Source organism: Vanellus vanellus (assembly GCF_965231255.1).
Source record: "Vanellus vanellus genome assembly, chromosome: 8".
Classification (NCBI taxonomy): domain Eukaryota; kingdom Metazoa; phylum Chordata; class Aves; order Charadriiformes; family Charadriidae; genus Vanellus; species Vanellus vanellus.
The window spans coordinates 125,352-141,740 of NC_138913.1; the positions used below are offsets into that span (position 1 = coordinate 125,352).

The 16,389-nt window shown below is 43.0% G+C and overlaps 1 protein-coding gene across 2 annotated transcripts; it reads left to right on the plus strand.

The window, feature by feature from the left end:
* Positions 1–365: 365 nt before the first annotated feature.
* Positions 366–15,842, plus strand: GYG1 (glycogenin 1). 2 transcript variants are annotated; one of them, XM_082487458.1, is made up of 8 exons: positions 366–428; positions 3,869–4,004; positions 5,881–6,055; positions 6,463–6,625; positions 10,597–10,723; positions 13,881–14,100; positions 14,748–14,798; positions 15,041–15,842. In XM_082487458.1, the coding sequence occupies exons 1-8, from the start codon at positions 422–424 to the stop codon at positions 15,209–15,211; spliced, it is 1,050 nt and encodes a 349-aa protein (XP_082343584.1). In that variant the 5' UTR covers positions 366–421; the 3' UTR covers positions 15,212–15,842. The 2 variants fall into 2 exon arrangements, with proteins under 2 accessions (XP_082343584.1, XP_082343583.1); XM_082487457.1 differs by lacking the exon at positions 14,748–14,798.
* Positions 15,843–16,389: the final 547 nt, after the last annotated feature.

Below are 16,389 nucleotides of genomic sequence, written 5' to 3' on the forward strand. Positions count from 1 at the left end.
CGGCTGCCATTTTGCGGCTCTCGCGCGGCTGGGGCCGCCCGGCACGTGCCACCGCAGGGGCCTCGTGCTCCGTCCCCCCGCTGGCCTGGGCCGCTGCGCCCCCCGCCCGCCCGGCAGAGCGTCCCCCGACCCCACGGAGCCGGCGGGGATGTCAGTTGAGACGGGGAGAAGGCCCTGACTGCACTGCCCCAGGCCCGGTCCGGTGGGAGGAGGGGGGGGGGGGGGGGACGTGCCGCCGCCGCGGCAGGGCATGGCGGAGAGCCCGCCCCGCCCCACGCGGGGATCCCTCAGGGCGGGACCGCTGCCGCCGCTGGCAGAAGACGTCCGGCGTGTGGCCCCGCCCCTATATAAGGGGCGGCCCCGGGGCAGCGCTCGGAGCGCGGCCGCCGCCTCAGCTGCAGACCTTCGTGGAGCCGCCGCCATGGCAGGTCAGTTAGCGGCGCCGGGCCCCGCCCGCCCGCCCGGTCGCGTTCGGGGGAGGCAGGCAGGCGGCAGCTGCGGGGGGCGGTCACGGCTCGGCTCGGCTCGGCTCGGCTCTGCTCTGCTCTGGGCTGCCCGGCCCGGGGCTCCGTCCTACAGCGGGGGGACGTGGTGGGGAGCAGGAGGGCTCGGAGAGGCGGCGGTGGGGCCACAGCACTGGCCGGAGAAAGCCTGTCCCGTCCCCCTCCCAGAGCGCTGGCGGGGGGGGCCGGCCCAGGGCCCGCTGCCGTGAGCGGGTACCTGCCGCCGCCCCGGGGGCGCATGGCCGATCTCCGCCCGCTTTTGCCTCCTGGCGGCTGCCGCCCCTGGAGCTGTCAGCGGGGCCATGAGGGGGCCGACCCGGGTGCTCTGCCCGCGGTGCGCGTCGGGTCGGACGCGCCTGTCCCGCGGGGGCTGAATCCGGCTGCCGGGCCGCGGGATGTGGCGGCCCTGCCCGGAGAGCAGGGGGGCGGCTGCGAGCCCGGCTGGGCCTGCGAGCTGTCCCTGGGGAAGCTCTGAAACACCCGGGGCGCGACCAGGCAGGCCGCCCCTCGCCCAGGCCGCCCACGTGCTCTTTGGTGTGTGGGGCTGAGCCCAAAGGCTCTCGCATGCAGATACTGTCGCCCATGAACATGGCAGCCAGATGTCTCCGAAGTAGCTCAGTTCTGCATGGATAAATCAGTTGTGAAGCTGTGCTACTGCCTCATCTTCTCTCTGTTTTTGCAGTCACGCTATTACTAATAGTTAAGTATGTTTTGGGCATAATGGTTACTGCTGTGTGACCATCATCTACTGTGGAGGATGGGAAGGGAGACCCACGCGACTGTAATACTCGTGGTTTAGGCAGAACGGACTAGGCTCTTGCAGGTATAACTTCCACATTAAGCAGCAACTGGTGTTGCTCAAATTGAAGTATGGACCCGTACAGATCATCCCCCTGTACTCGGCACTGCTGTGGCCCCACCTCGAATGCTGTGTTCAGTTTTGGGCCCCTCGTGACAAGACAGACATTGAGGTGCTGGAGCGTGTCCAGAGAAGGGCACCTCAATGTCTGGTGAGGGGTCTGGAGCACAGGTCCTGTGAGGAGCGGCTGAGGGACCTGGGGGTGTTCAGCCTGGAGGAGGCTGAGGGGAGACCTTCTTGCTTTCCACAGCTCCCTGAAAGGAGGGGGTAGCGAGGGGGGGTCGGTCTCTGCTCCCAAGGAACAGGCGATGGGACAAGGGGAAACAGCCTTAAGTTGCACCAGGAGAGGTTTAGATTGGATATTAGGAAAAAATTCTTCACTGAAAGGGTTGCCAAGCACTAGCACAGGCTGCCCGAGGCAGTGGTGGAGGTATTTAATAGACGGGCAGACGTGGTGGTGAGGGACATGGTTTAGTGGTGTTTTTGGCAGTGTTAGGTTGCTGGTTGGACTTGATGACCTTAAAGGCTTTTTCCAACCTAAACAATTCTGTAACATGTCTGAATGTACTTTGGAGAGGGTATGAAATAGAACGTAGCTTATTCAAAACTTTGTAAAGCTGTACTGTCTTGGATGCTCTACAAGTTGCCAGTATCCTCCTCCTGTTAAGCAGTCGTAAAGTTTCCTACTGCACTTGGATGTAACAGGGGGCTGCTTAGCCTTTACTCTGTCATTAAATTGACTTTATTTCTCTAAGACCTTTGTGTGTGAATACTCTGTTTCAGTAAGATAAGGAGATGTAGTAAAGTATACCTACTAACAGTGCACAATCCCACTTTGTCTACATTGAATTTCTAGTGAGCTGTCTGTCAGCATAGAGTGGCAGATGTCTATTTACTGAGTAGTTGAGGAGTAACGTGCAAATTAAGTAATGAAAAATGCTGCCCTATTAGCATTGAAATGCTACACACTTGCCATTTGTAAAACTTCAAAGAAACACAAAGTTGTTCAGGAGATTTGCTGAATTATATGAACTACTAGTAGCTAAAGTGAATTGGAAAAAAAAAAATCTTTATTCCTGGCATTGTAGAAGCTTTTTTGAACTTTGTAATTGACGGCTATAATCTAAATCCCTTGGGACTAGTTGGTTTTGCTGCTAAGCAAAATAGAAGGTTTTGTAGCTGGCCTGTAGAGCTTGCAAACCAGGTTTGCAGAGCTTATAGACAATTATGGTACATGACTTTCTGTTGTCAACTGTTAAAATGCTATTAAGGTAAAAAGATATTGATGATGACTGTCTCATGGGCTGAGGAATTGGACCAAACAACAACCTCTCTGAAAGCAGAGCAGTCAGAATTTTAATCTTGCTACTAGACTTGATAGTAAGCCTTTAACCCTCACTCTCAATCCTGATCTAAGCTAGTTAACATCTTCTGTAAAGAAAAGAAATCACAGTTGCTAAAATAAACTTGCACGTGAAAAATCTACTCTTGAAATTCTTAGGGAGAAAGCATTTTGTTGATGGTGTCAAAAATGATTTGGTAGAAAAGAGCACATGTTATAAAGTGCTGTAGCTTGGAAAGGAGTACTGTGTGACGATAGTTAACAGTGAACTGAAGCTTAGAAGTTACTTGTTTGCTTTTGTCAGTCCCATCCTGGCAGTTTAAAACAACATAGCAACTGAAAGAATGCAAAGCTTGTATTATGTGGCCTCAATAAGCAGTATATGGCAAAGTGATCCACCTTAATCTATTTTTAAGAGAAGCTGGAGCAGAATATTATACAGTAACAATTCAACCTTACCTCTTTTTGCTTGAAGAGCAAAAACTGTTGCTGCAAGTCTTAAATTGCTTATCATATTACTGGTTACTTCCCAATTAAATCTTGCATTCTTGTGATAGAGCTGCAGCCATGGATTGCAGAACAACTCATCTGCAAAATCCTGAGCCAGCAAAACTTAATACGGTTGTCCAAGATCTAATTCAATGCTTACCTTCATTTGAAAATGCAGTGTAAGTTTTATGCTGCCCTACCTTTGGGGCTGAGAGCTGAACCTAGAGTAATGCCACAAAGCTCTACTGTTACTAACTTTATACCAAATGCCGGCTCACTGACTCCCAATACTTTTAGCTTAAACCCAGCATATTAATGGCCAAAATAAGGCTCTTCAGACCCTTTGGATTGTCTCTAACATTTGGCGTGACTTATTTAACCTGTGGGCAAACTGGAACTGGTTCTCTCTGGCAACAGTCCCAGTTTTGTTGTTTGTTTGTTGGTGTTTTTTTTTTTTTTTTAACTGCGTTTTGCCATGTGTTGTTGCTAATAGCAAGTATAGCTATGCAAGTATGATCTGCTTCTTTCAGCCATGTAGGTAGGCCCAGTATGTGGAGTTAAGGCACATCTTAGAGGTCTCACAGCATCATTACCTAACAATACTAGGTTTCTAGTATATCTGTCTCAGAATAAAGTAGTGGATTGTGCTAACTTGACCAAGTTCATTTCTTCCAGACCAGTCTTTTGTGACTCTAGCCACAAATGACTCCTATGTGAAAGGAGCACTGGTACTTGGTTCGTCCTTGCAACAGTACAGAACAACAAGGAAGCTGACTGCACTCATAACGCCTCAGGTCTCGGATCTTATGAGGTAAGGTCACTTATATACTTTAAACTGCCACAGCCCCTGCTGATGTGAAGGTTGAAAAACAGAAGTTAAATTCATTAACAGAAACCTTCCAAAACACTGGAAGTTTAACAGCAAAGCTTACCTAATTCCAGATAGTATAAGTTTAATTCTACTAGGTTCTTCAGACGTGAAACTTTTTCTTTCTTTCATATGGTGAGTTAACAAATACTCGGTAGTTGGAGCACTAAACTGACTTGACACTGATACTTCAACCAGATCTTTGCTCTTTCATAGTCCTACTTAAAACTGTCCAACAATATGATATTGCCTGTGTGTTTATTAGTGCTGTATGTATGCATGTGGAGGTGGGAGTAGGGGATTGGTATTTATTTGTCTTGCAGAACCATTCCAGACTGAGATAATGTAACATAAGCTCTCTTGAAATCTAGCAGACACTTCAAATTTTATCATGAGAGAAGAAAACGAGTAAAACTAAAGTAGCACCAAGTACATCAAATCAGCAGATCAACAAAGGCATCTAAGGAGGTCACCACGGTACAACAAATGAAATTTATAGGCAACTGCTTCCTACAGCTTCTCTAGAATAGTCTCAGTATGGAGCGAACTGGGTGCTCTTTCCACATGTAAGAGGAGGGTAAAAACCCAATTAACTTAATAGCTACATGAACTACAGATGATAGGTCAAGATTCTCTACATGGGGAAGCTCTTCTGAAAAGATCTCAATTTATAGAGACAGTAGAGGAGTGGCTCAGTAATAAGTGGAGTGTCTCTCCCTGGAGTCTCTTGGCAGCTAATTGGCCTTATCAATTTAAAGATGTTACATATAGGAACATCCATTCTAGCCTATTAGGTGAGTGTGCTCTTTTAAGGTGACTCATAAATGTGCTCATGTGTAGTGCAAGCCAGACAGTACTACGCCCTTCGGCCAGTGATGCCTGCCTACCTAGTGGTGTCACTGAACTTGCGTTTCTTGCTGTATCTGCTAACAAGGTGTGCCTTAAGTTCAGAAACAACTGTCCATAACAAACTGTCAGTATAAAGACAACCTTGTAGGCCAGAGTTCTAAAATGCATTTACAAGCTCTGTGGCTCAAATTGTACTGATAACTGCCGAGCATTCAACATATGCTGTAGAACAGCCAGACTTTACAGATGCTTCATATTTTAAGCAGCATGAACTCCTTAACCTCTCTTGAACTAATGGTAATGCTTTACCATCCAATGCAAAGGTTGGATATCTGCCACAGAATTTCACTACACTGTCTGAAAGTTTAGGTGTCACCCTTAGGTGAACGTGATACTGGGTCAAAACACTGTTGCACTCACAGCTGTGATTGAGTCTTTTAAACTTTTCAGGATAAAGAAAGTTTTAGCGACTGGGTCTATTCAGATGTTCCTAACAGTCACAAATCCATAACAGCGTTGTCATAACTATTGCACAAACTTCTGTTTCAGCTGTTTAGGATTCAGCTACTGTCCTCAAGCTACTTGTAACAGCTTCCCATTTCTTAATTGCTTGCTCAAAGTAGACTCTTAACTTGCCAAAAATAAGAGTCTGGCTGAAAAAAAGCTGTGTGGAAAGTTTGTACTACATAGCCATGATCTTGGTAGCAATGTCAACTAAAGCCCTGTTTGTGGAAGGAAAAAAAAAAAACAAACAAACATCTTTGTTCCCAAAATGTGCCCATTACAAACTAGAAACCTTGATGCAGACAGGTGTACTTGTGCATTCCAACACGTGCAGTCAGCTCTTACCAATTGCTTAAGAAATACTGCCAGGTTCCCTGTTACTCCAATTCTCTTAATGGAATCTGTCATGTGGTCTGGTGCTGGAATAACAGTAGAACTAAATGTTGGCAATCAACTCTTTCCCCAGGAGAGTGCTGGAAACAGTCTTTGATGAAGTCATATTGGTAAATGTCTTGGATAGTGGGGATTCAGCGCACTTGGCATTAATGAAAAGACCTGAGCTGGGTGTCACACTAACAAAGCTTCACTGCTGGGAACTGACGCAGTTTTCAAAATGCGTTTTCATGGATGCAGACACAATGGTAAGTAGCCATGTCTCATGGTACCTCTTAATGACCCAGCATGGGGGTTGTTGGATTTTTTTTTTTCTGTGGGTTGTTTTGGTGGTGTGTGGGTTTTTGGGTGTTTTTGTTTTGTGTGTTGTGTGTGTGTTTTTTTTTTTTTTTTTTAAGGAGGGATAATAGAGGCTGTCTTGCTATTTGGACTAGTAACTCAAAAAAATGTATGTGTGTTTTCCATCTAAACTAATTGTAACATAGTCTGTGGGGACTATGTCCATAAAATCTTGTCTTCCATAAGACAAGAGCATTGATATGAGAACTTTCTTTCCTGTTTTAAGGTGGATGTCAAAATCCATTAAAACATGATACCCCAATTCCTAACCTAAAAACCAGAAAACATTTTTTTTTTTTATCCCTTTTACAACTAGGTTTTGTCAAATATTGATGAGCTTTTTGAGAGAGAAGAGCTGTCTGCAGCACCAGATCCAGGCTGGCCTGACTGTTTTAATTCTGGAGTTTTTGTTTACCGACCTTCCATTGAAACGTACAATCAGCTGTTACAGTTTGCCACAGAGAAAGGCAGCTTTGATGGTATGTATTAATTTGTACTTCAATATAAGTTAGAGCGAAATGATAATAGTGGTTGGGATGGCTCGTAACTACATATGTGTCATGGGGACTCTGTATGATAAAATTCTGAACTCAATGTATTAACTACATAAAAATTATGTCTTTCTCACAATAGAGACTATCATTACAATATGTAGTGAAACTACTTTTTTCAGACTCCATGAAATAAAAAAAAAAAAACAACCCTAAGAGTTTGGCTTCCAAACTAGCAGCTGTAAGCATTAGCAATGTTGAATCATGTAACAAGAAATCGTAAGATGTAGCAAGCACAGTGCATGTGTTAGCAAGTGAACCCGCAGTACTATGCGTCACGCATTCCTAACGCTCAAAGCTTGAATGTTCTATGCTAACTCAAGCTGCTGTGGAAAAAATAGTACCGATCAGCTTGAGTGCTGCTTCAGAGAAACAAACATTTGAAAATGCAACTATCTCTTCACATGCTGTGTGATAGCTTCCTGTCATTATAGGGTGGTGGCCATCTCTTTCCCAATATCAAGTGCGTGTAGCCTTGGCTCCTTCTCACTATAGGTCCCTTGGGATCGGCCACTGTGCCAGATCTAAGCTTGAGAAGCAAAGTTCTGCTGTCCTGTAAGTCTCCTAAATCTATTACCATTGCAATAAACGTACAGGTTGCTTGAAGACTGCTATAGTTAAAGGCTTCTGAATGACTGTCACTGTCTCCCATCACTAAATTTCATTATGTAACTACCGTGGCACAAAGCAAAAGTCTAACTGAAAAAACTACAGATAACTACATAAGTAGGACCATAAAATGGAGCTCTTAATATAAGGTAATTAGCCAGACTGTTGACTTAACTTTCAGTGCTCTGTAAAAAGTAAAAATTCTAGATGTCACTCACAGAATCACAGAATTTTCAGAGTTGGAAGGGACCTCTAGAGATCATCTAGCCCAACTCCCCTGCTAAAGCAGGATTGCCCGGAGCACATCACTCAGGACTGCATCCAGGCAGTCCTAGTCTGCAGAATTATTCCCATTACTCTGTGTGGCCTCCTAAAGAATGTCAGTTGCAGTTGGCTGCTTAATGCTACCATATGAATAAGCTCTAGTGAAAATGACTACTGCAGTGTAAGGAAGGGTCTGTCTGTACCTCGCTACTGTCAAGCAAGCAGTTGGTAGCTCTGGGAGTGCTCTCAAATGTAAATTGATCACTGGCTATCACAGCGTGCTGAATTGTTGGCTTAAAAAAAAAAAAACCAACAAAAAAACCCAACCCCTCCCCAAAAAACCCTCCAAACAGATCCACATCTTTGTGCAAAAGGACTGTTGAGTAGCTCCAGGAATATCTGGGACTTGGTGATTGCCTCCTGAGCTTTGTGCTTGACTACTAGCAGACCCCAGCTTCTAGGTCTAAGGCCTCTGTCCTTTAAAAGATAGAACTGCTTCCGCAATATACTTTCTGACTTGAAAGCTAAAGCCACACAGTGGTGAAACTTCCTCAGTGTCCTAAGCATGAAGCAATTGTTGTAGTTCTTAAAAGCAAAAATGGTGGGTTAATGGTTTAGGTACTAAATTTCTAGAACTGTAATTTGTACTTCAGCTTTAAAATCTATTTGGTTTTTATTAAATGGTAGCAGTGATCTGAGTAATAAGACCATGGAGACTTAGACTATCTGCATGAGCTGCTGCTGCTGAGCTCATGAACTTGGTCAGGAGAAAGGGGCAGTAATAAAAAATTCCTAGGAAACAGATTATAAGAGAAACACCTGTGAAGGGTCATGGCCCTTAATGGTACACTGAGATGCAAACTCAACAAGCTACTGAGCTATGCATAACTGAAGTCAAGCTCCAAGCACCCCATCTGCAGCAGCAGTAACTAGGGAATGCAAGACTTCACAGAATATTTCATGTTTATAACAACAGACAGATGCTTCCTATGTAATGCTGTTGTCCAGAAATGGTAGAGTGATGGCTGCTTATGGCAACAACTACTTTGTCTACCTGAACTTTCACCTTTCTAGATAATGAGGAAAATGTTATGCAGTAATTCTAGATACCATCTAAAAGTAGTGGAGGGGGAAAAAAGTTTGGTTTTAAAAGAAATCTGGTAGTACTGATACCTCAAGAACACTGCTATTGCTTCAACAATCCTCTGGCTCTAGCCCAGGATTTAAAATGGTTGCTTTTACATATAAAGATATAATGCAGCAAGACTGTATCTGTAGATATGTCGCTAATGTAACTACTGCCTGATTCTTTCACCTTATGTCTAAGGTCCAGTTTATACAACAAGACTACTGTTGAAGTCGGAACTAGGACAGCTAAATGCCGCCTTCAGTGGCTGCTTTGGCACAAATGCATGCCATCTGAAAAAAAGCCAAGTATGTAAAACAATCTGAGTGGGAGAAAGTCTTGCAGAATAAGTTAAATACATTGTTGCTGCCCCTTCAGTTATGAGCTACTGGTTCTGAGAGGGCATCCCAGACTTCCTTCTCTTTTAGATGATCGTACTGTTAACATACGTGTTCTTAACACAGCATTAAGTTAGAAGGTAAAATGAAACTTAACTGAGTAAAGACCAGGGGACTTGTTTGGTTTCTTTGACTCTGTTCTCTTGTGTTGGTCACAACTTCTTCAAAAGTGCTTTCCTCCCTTCATGGGTCGAGAGGCAAGTCAGAGGCTTGAAGCTACTGGACTGAGTCTCTAGGCAATTTCTCCCTCTGCAATCTGCATGTGTGCTGACAGCTGTAACAGGATACTTAGAATTTATATTTGTCAGCGTGCTGTCTGTACATCTAAGTTTATGCCCAGTGTCTAGATACTTCAGTAGCAGATTCTGCTCAAACGTCAGTGAGGGTGCAAACCTTAGTACTGCCTTAAATCTAATTGTAGGCTAATAAAAACCCCTTTCCCGAGTCAGAGACTGAGTGCTTTAGAAGACTAAAGATTAAAATAAAACACTCTCTTTTCTAACTGGGCTATCCATTTACCTACCCTTTAGCAATGCTACTTGTGAATGCAGTTACAGGTGGAGGGAAGACAGCAAATGAAGGTTGAGGGACTCCCTTCAATCTCCTTCATAAGAGGAGCTATTAGCACTTAAAGACTAAGCATCTTCACTGCAATAAGGAATGAATGGATGTAAATAAGTAGGTTTTACTTCTCAGTAGCTTCTTATAAACTTGTGTGCTTTGGGCCAGGGGCTGGTTTGTTGTGTGTGGTGGTTTTTTTTTTTTTTTTTTTTAGCTACTCTACTACTGACATACCAAACCACTTCAAACTCATTTGACCTCCTTACAACCTCCACTTGCAAACCAAGATGTGACCCCTCCCAGCACAGTAGGTCTGGCCATAACTTAGACTGTTACCCTCACTTAGGGGTTAGTCAGCAGCTTTTTAGTAGAGAACCAGGAACGCCTGTTGCCTGTTAAGGGATTTGATGGTGTTTTACTGGAGTTGTCACCAAGACTGCATGTGCTTTCCTTACCAGATCACAGTGTAGGTAGATACATCCAGGGCTGCAGGTCTAACAGACCACTGACCTTAACTCCGGCGTTGATGTTGGTCATGCATGCATCTGTAAGCATAAGTAATAAAACTAATTGTCTTCTGAGCTACAGCTTTCCTGAAGTTGAACAGTACTCAATTGTCAAGTCCTGGTTTTTTGCTGCCTTACACAGCTTGAACTTAAGCTGTAACGGAAACTGAATGGCAGGTTTTGTGAGCAGCTACCTTTGGCTATTTTGTAGCAAAAGTAGCCCCACACATACTATCTTTTTCATTCTCTGCATTTTTTGGATTTTCAAAGGCTGCAGGGTTTACAGGGTTGCTCACAAATAGAACTCTTGTGCTCTGTGCCAAACTCCTACTGGACACGACAACTGCATTACCAACTCTTAATTAGTGAAGTGATTGAAAAAGATCCTAAAACAACTATCTAATGCTTGTAGCCTATTAATGCTTTCTCTTCCAGGTGCAGATCAGGGGTTATTAAACACCTTTTTCAGCAGCTGGGCAACAACAGACATGAGCAAACATCTACCATTTATTTATAATTTGAGCAGCACCTCTGTATATTCCTACCTTCCAGCATTTAAAGCGTAAGTTCAAAATTCTAAGATAACTTTCAGAGCTTATATAAACTAATTTATTGTAACAGAATGAACAGGCACAATGTGAACTTACACAGTTTTTCTAAAGGGAGACCATTATTGTCACTAAAAGAAGGAATAACTGTTTCTTTTTAAAAAAAAAAAAAAGTTGAATTAATACTAGTTAAATGAATCATCTCATGATTCATGCAGAGAGTAAGCTGTATCTGTAGCTTAAACCACTCCTCCCTGGTGGTAACACCAAAGTTGATTTAGAGTAAGCACATTTGACAGGTCACTTGCAAAAGGAAGAGTCGCTACTCCAGTATGGGATGCTGTCCATTACCTCTCTAACCAAAGGCAGTAGCTCTTGAATCTGCTTGAGCTGAACTTCAGCATGTCACTGGTGGTATTGTTCCTACCTAGATAATGTGCCCTTTCCTCACTGAAATTACTTGGGGTATTTAACAACCAGTAGTTACAGTTCCTCTAATCAACCTGTACCATTCTAATAAACATGGTGAACAAAAACTTGTATAAAGCTATAATTCTCTCCCAACAGTCTTTCTAGATCTCAGACAGTTCCTTAAGTAATAGCAAGATGGAACAAAGACTACAGCCAACCACCATACATACCGTTGCATGCTTCCTGTGTACAGAAAACAACCGTATCCTCCCTAGCTAGCAGTATTAGATTTGGCATGTGAGCAAAACCTACGTCAGTGGCAGGGTCACTCAAAGTGTTACAATAAACACAGGAGGAAGCAGGCAAGCCGAAATGTTACACAGAAAGTCTTATTCATTAAGAGCTGCAAAAGTGTGTGTGTGGGGGAGGGAAAATACTAATTGCATAAAAACAATCTGATCTCTGAATGACATCAGGTTACTAGTGTCTAAAGCAGCAGCCAGCATAAGCAGGGCTGCTGCTGGCTCAAGATCAAACTATGTCTTGTGATCAGAATACCATTTGAAATCCTGTCATGCTAAAAGTAGAACACTTATTTAAAGAAATATATGCAAGCCTAAGAATGACTAAGTAGTTGGATAGCATTTGATAAGCTAACATCGATTGTAAAGTGTGTCTTCTTTCCATGGCTGGCTGGTTGTTAGTCACATGACCTTAAATTTACAAATGACCTTGTTGCCACAAAAGACTAATTGGATCTGGGGGCTCCTGACAAAAATTCCATTTAACGGATAGAATAAATTACCTAACTGAATTCAGCAGATGTTCAAAAGTAGAATGCTGGAAGTGCAGCCCTTTTGAGTAGAATGGAAGAATTTCCCTTGGTTAGATCAGCAGCTACACTCCTGATAATCAGCAGTTGGAATAAAGTGAAATTTAAACCTACTGACATCAATAGCTAAGTTTTTTGCAGCTTTGTACAGCGCGACTAGATTTCACAGCAGTCCCAGTAATCCTTTTTCCAAAGGAAAATGCCAATTCATGACAAATGCTCTCTAACTTCAAAACATTGATGAAGGACTTTTCTGGGAGATGGGGAAAGGCAGATTAGTTGCTGAGGCCAGTGTGGACATAAAGCTTCCTAACAGTTGTGCTTAAATGTCAAAAGACAGTATTGTAGATCTAGAAAGTATCTAGAAAGCAGATACTGAAAACATCATAGAAGCTTGGCATCTGTCAACTGTTGTACAGGTCTTAAGTGGACAGAACACTAAGAATACACTTCTCCATTTGCAGCCAGTGTAACATAACACTTAGGCATTCTCTAGCTTAAATAGCCTTGATTTTTAAACAAGGACAAGTTCCTCAGAACAGCAGCAGCCTAAGATGAAGGAAACTCAGGCTGTTAAGTAGTGCTGTGACAGCTAATAAACCTAAGGTAGTCCTCTTGACATATGCACTTCAAAGCCCAGGAACTGACTCTTGAAAACAGATTATTTTTTTGTTTCTTGCAATCAGTGCCAATACTTGACATTGTTTCACACATGCATAGGTGTTCATTCCACAAGACCTGTTGTGTTTAAAACAATGAAGGTGAATATTGTAATGCAGTCAAGGATCTTACAATAGTAAAAGACTGCCCACCCAAATCCATATTGCCTTGTTTTGAATATTCTGAAGTTTTTGAAATACACCTGCATGGTCTCCATATGTAAGATTCCTTAAACATCTGAGTCCTGGTCAAAATTACTAGGGTGTGCTTAAAACGTTAGACAAACCAGTTTGGCATTATTATCCACTTTAATCATTATGTTGAGAAGCAATCCTAATACGTGATGCAAACTGAACTAGGTGAGACCGTTGCGGCTGGTATTGCTCGTTTACAAAACTGACTCAAGCTGAACTCTAGTTCTGGAACTGTAGAAGAATGGAATGAATGCTGTCTCTTTTAGCATTAAGCTCTTTACTTCAAAAGGGGTGCATCTTATCTACACTCTTAACGCAAAAGAAACATACCAGTAATGTTTGGGACAAAGCTACAAGTCCATATTGAAAATGGAGTTAAAATAGTTTTAAAAAGAAACAAATGGAAAAAACCCCAAACATACCACCATCAGAAAACCCACCTATGGCTAAACTAGGGTTATTTAGAAAATAAGGGTTGGTTGTCTGGCAAGACCCTACTGCAGCAAGATCAGAAGTCCTCTGAAGTGCCTAGGTTATACAAAGCTATTATTGCAGGGATACAGTCTTCCTGCAGCAGGGCCTTCCAACAATCCTTTTCTATATGGCTATAAACTGAAAGGGTAACTCTAACGCTGACCCTTCTCTACATAATGCTTGTAATGACTAACTATCTGGATCACTGACTTTGGAGTAGAATCTTTTTCACTTTTAAAACCAGTTCCGATTGCAACGGCTGCTTGAGACTGCTCTCTCCTGAGCTATGGACATCACTCTACCTAAAGACTTGAGTTGGCTGTAAGTACTTAAATAGCCCAGACCATTAGGTTTTGGCTGTGTTCTGACTAGTGTAATGTAGAATTCCATTTGCATTTTTTCTGTTGTATAGCGATGCTTTCAGTCCCAGTAGGCATTGGCAGTTTGATCATTTAGTGTTTAGCCTCCCAAATATATTCATATTTTTGTTTTTTGGACATCTACAGAAACTGCAGGTTAAAAAAAATTATGTCTGCCAGTCAAAACTTGTTTTCTAGACACCTGCACAAACTGCGGATTCTAACTTTTTCTGGCCAACAGGTTTGGTGCAAATACTAAGGTGGTGCATTTCCTGGGAAGCACAAAGCCATGGAATTACACATATGACTCCAGAACAAAAAGCATAAAAGGCACCATGGACGACCCTAAAATAGTTCACCCAGAATTCCTCAACATGTGGTGGGACACCTACACAGCTAATGTTTTACCATTACTAGAACAGCATGGAATTGTTAAAGAAACTACTACAGGTGTAAACATGGTACGTGCTTTAATATTCTTGTAGAAACTACCTAAGTATGGATGACAGGTTCTTTACCACTCCACTGGTTTCCCTTCCCTCTGTCCAGCTCAAAGCATGTATGTGGTTTAGTTTGTGGGATGCAGAGTTCTTTGGTCCTGTTCTTTTTAAGCTTGGAATAAACAATACTACAGCAGAGAAGCATGCTATAGTGATCTTGAACTTGGCTGTCTGCTTGCCTAAAACAAACTAAGCAAGTAGCTAATGGTGTACCAGAAATAACTGCAGTAACTTTAATATATACAGGGAAGGGCTGTAGCTCTTACTGTGTTGCAGCTAATAAGGTTCTTGAGCAGAAAAAACCCAGTTCAGCCTGCAATATGATCTTGTGTGGTGAAACAAATCTAGCTAAGCCTAGGTAGGGTAAGGAATGACTGCCAGTAGACTGGCAGTGATGAATCCCAGTACTTATCAAAGCCAAAGTAATGCTTCTAACTCCAGTTCTCACTCACAGAGTTTAGTAGCTTGCATCTGACCACAGACTTCATAGTCTTAGCTTAGTACATTGGCCAGTTTAAGTTCTCAGCCTTTCTAAGACCAAAGTTACTGATCTCTTAAGATGTGCTTTCTCTTGATAACCTTACGTCTTTCTAACAAACTATTTGCAGCTATCGGGCTTGGCCTATACTCTGGCTTTCTCTTGTGGCTTCTGTAGAGAGGTATGAAGAACTTAAACTTTTCTGGTTTTGGGTTGGTCCCGTGTCCCCCCCCCCCCCCCCTTCTCCGCTAACTTCTGTAACTCTGCTTTGTTATTTTGCTAGGAAAGCTGCACACTCCCTGCCCATTGGCAATGCTTGCTGCTGCGCATGAGAATATCTACTTCATTGTCCCGTTCTATGCCTTGTTGCTCACTTTAGCTATGCAAAGTATTTCTGTATTTTCACTCTGCCTTTCCTTTTAGGCAGAGGTTACAGAGGCAGTGTCCCACATATCACTATCAGCACCATCGCCAGTATTACCAACTGTATCTTCAGAAGAACGCAAGGAACGGTGGGAACAGGGCCAAGCTGACTATATGGGAGTGGATTCCTTTGACAACATCAAGAAGAAACTTGATACCTACCTTCAGTAGAAATGCCTGTCTCAAACAGTGGTGATGCAAGGACTTGTTCCAGAACTAACAGCTAGAAAGGTGTAGATGGTGGTCAGTTACACTTGCTAGTAGCTTGATGAAAAACTTCTTGGCTGAAGGCCTCTGCAGTGCTACGGATGAAGACTGAGCAAAAGCTAGGAAGCAGAATTCCTTGGGCCACCTATAACTGCCCAATTTCCAATTCTCCCTACTAGATAAAACCAGGTATTTTCAGCTTAAATTTTCTTCTGTTGTGATCAATTGGCTCAACATATTCCTTGAAACTGGGTTTGTTACCTCACCTCATTAAGGTGGTTAGCATTGATTCCTTGGCTTGCTGTTTTAGATGTAAAATCTTATTCATGGGATTGCTCATACACTAGAGTGGTAGCCATTCTGCTTTACCAAAAACATTTTAACAACACTGGGATACATACAGATGTAACAGTAATAGCACTGCTTTGCTCTTCCAGTCACAATTGCACTGAAGTTTTGACCAGGTTCTTACGCACAGTGCCTACAGCATGGCAGAATGCGTTTTTCAGTTCTGTACACTATGGGACTAGTAAACTGAGTTTTATCTGTTACTTGCAATGTTGCACTTGATACAAAAATAAAAAGTTGTCATGCATTTCTGGCTTCCCTAAACTCTTGAGCAAGCAAAAAGAAAAGAGGGAGCTCTGAAGCAGTCCAATGAAGTTATTCAACAGGTATAACCCTTGAGCTTTGCTAACACTATTCCAGCTATCATTAGCAAATGTCCAGCTTTTAGCTCTGCAATAATTTACAGAGCATGCAGTCATTTGCGAGGGAGGTGTTCAGGGTCACTCCCTGTATTAGGCTGCCCTAAGTCTAGGGCAGGGCAGTGGAGGAAGTACCTGCTGAAACTAATCATATAAGCAACACAGAGCTTGGGAAGAAGCAGCAGCAATGTTTCTTTAGTCACGGAGAGAAATATCATCCCTAACATAAGCCCTGTACACTGTGAACTTGTTTTTAAACACAATGATGATGCTATTTTGGCAAAGAAAGACTAATAGCTGCTCAAGTACCTACCCTGATTAGGAAAACTACTCTTTCCATGTGTGCAGAGTAAAAGCGAGTGCTCTTTTGACACACTCAGCCTACCCATTGTATTCTCAGACACATGGAAAAGCAGTCAAAATACCACAGTAACA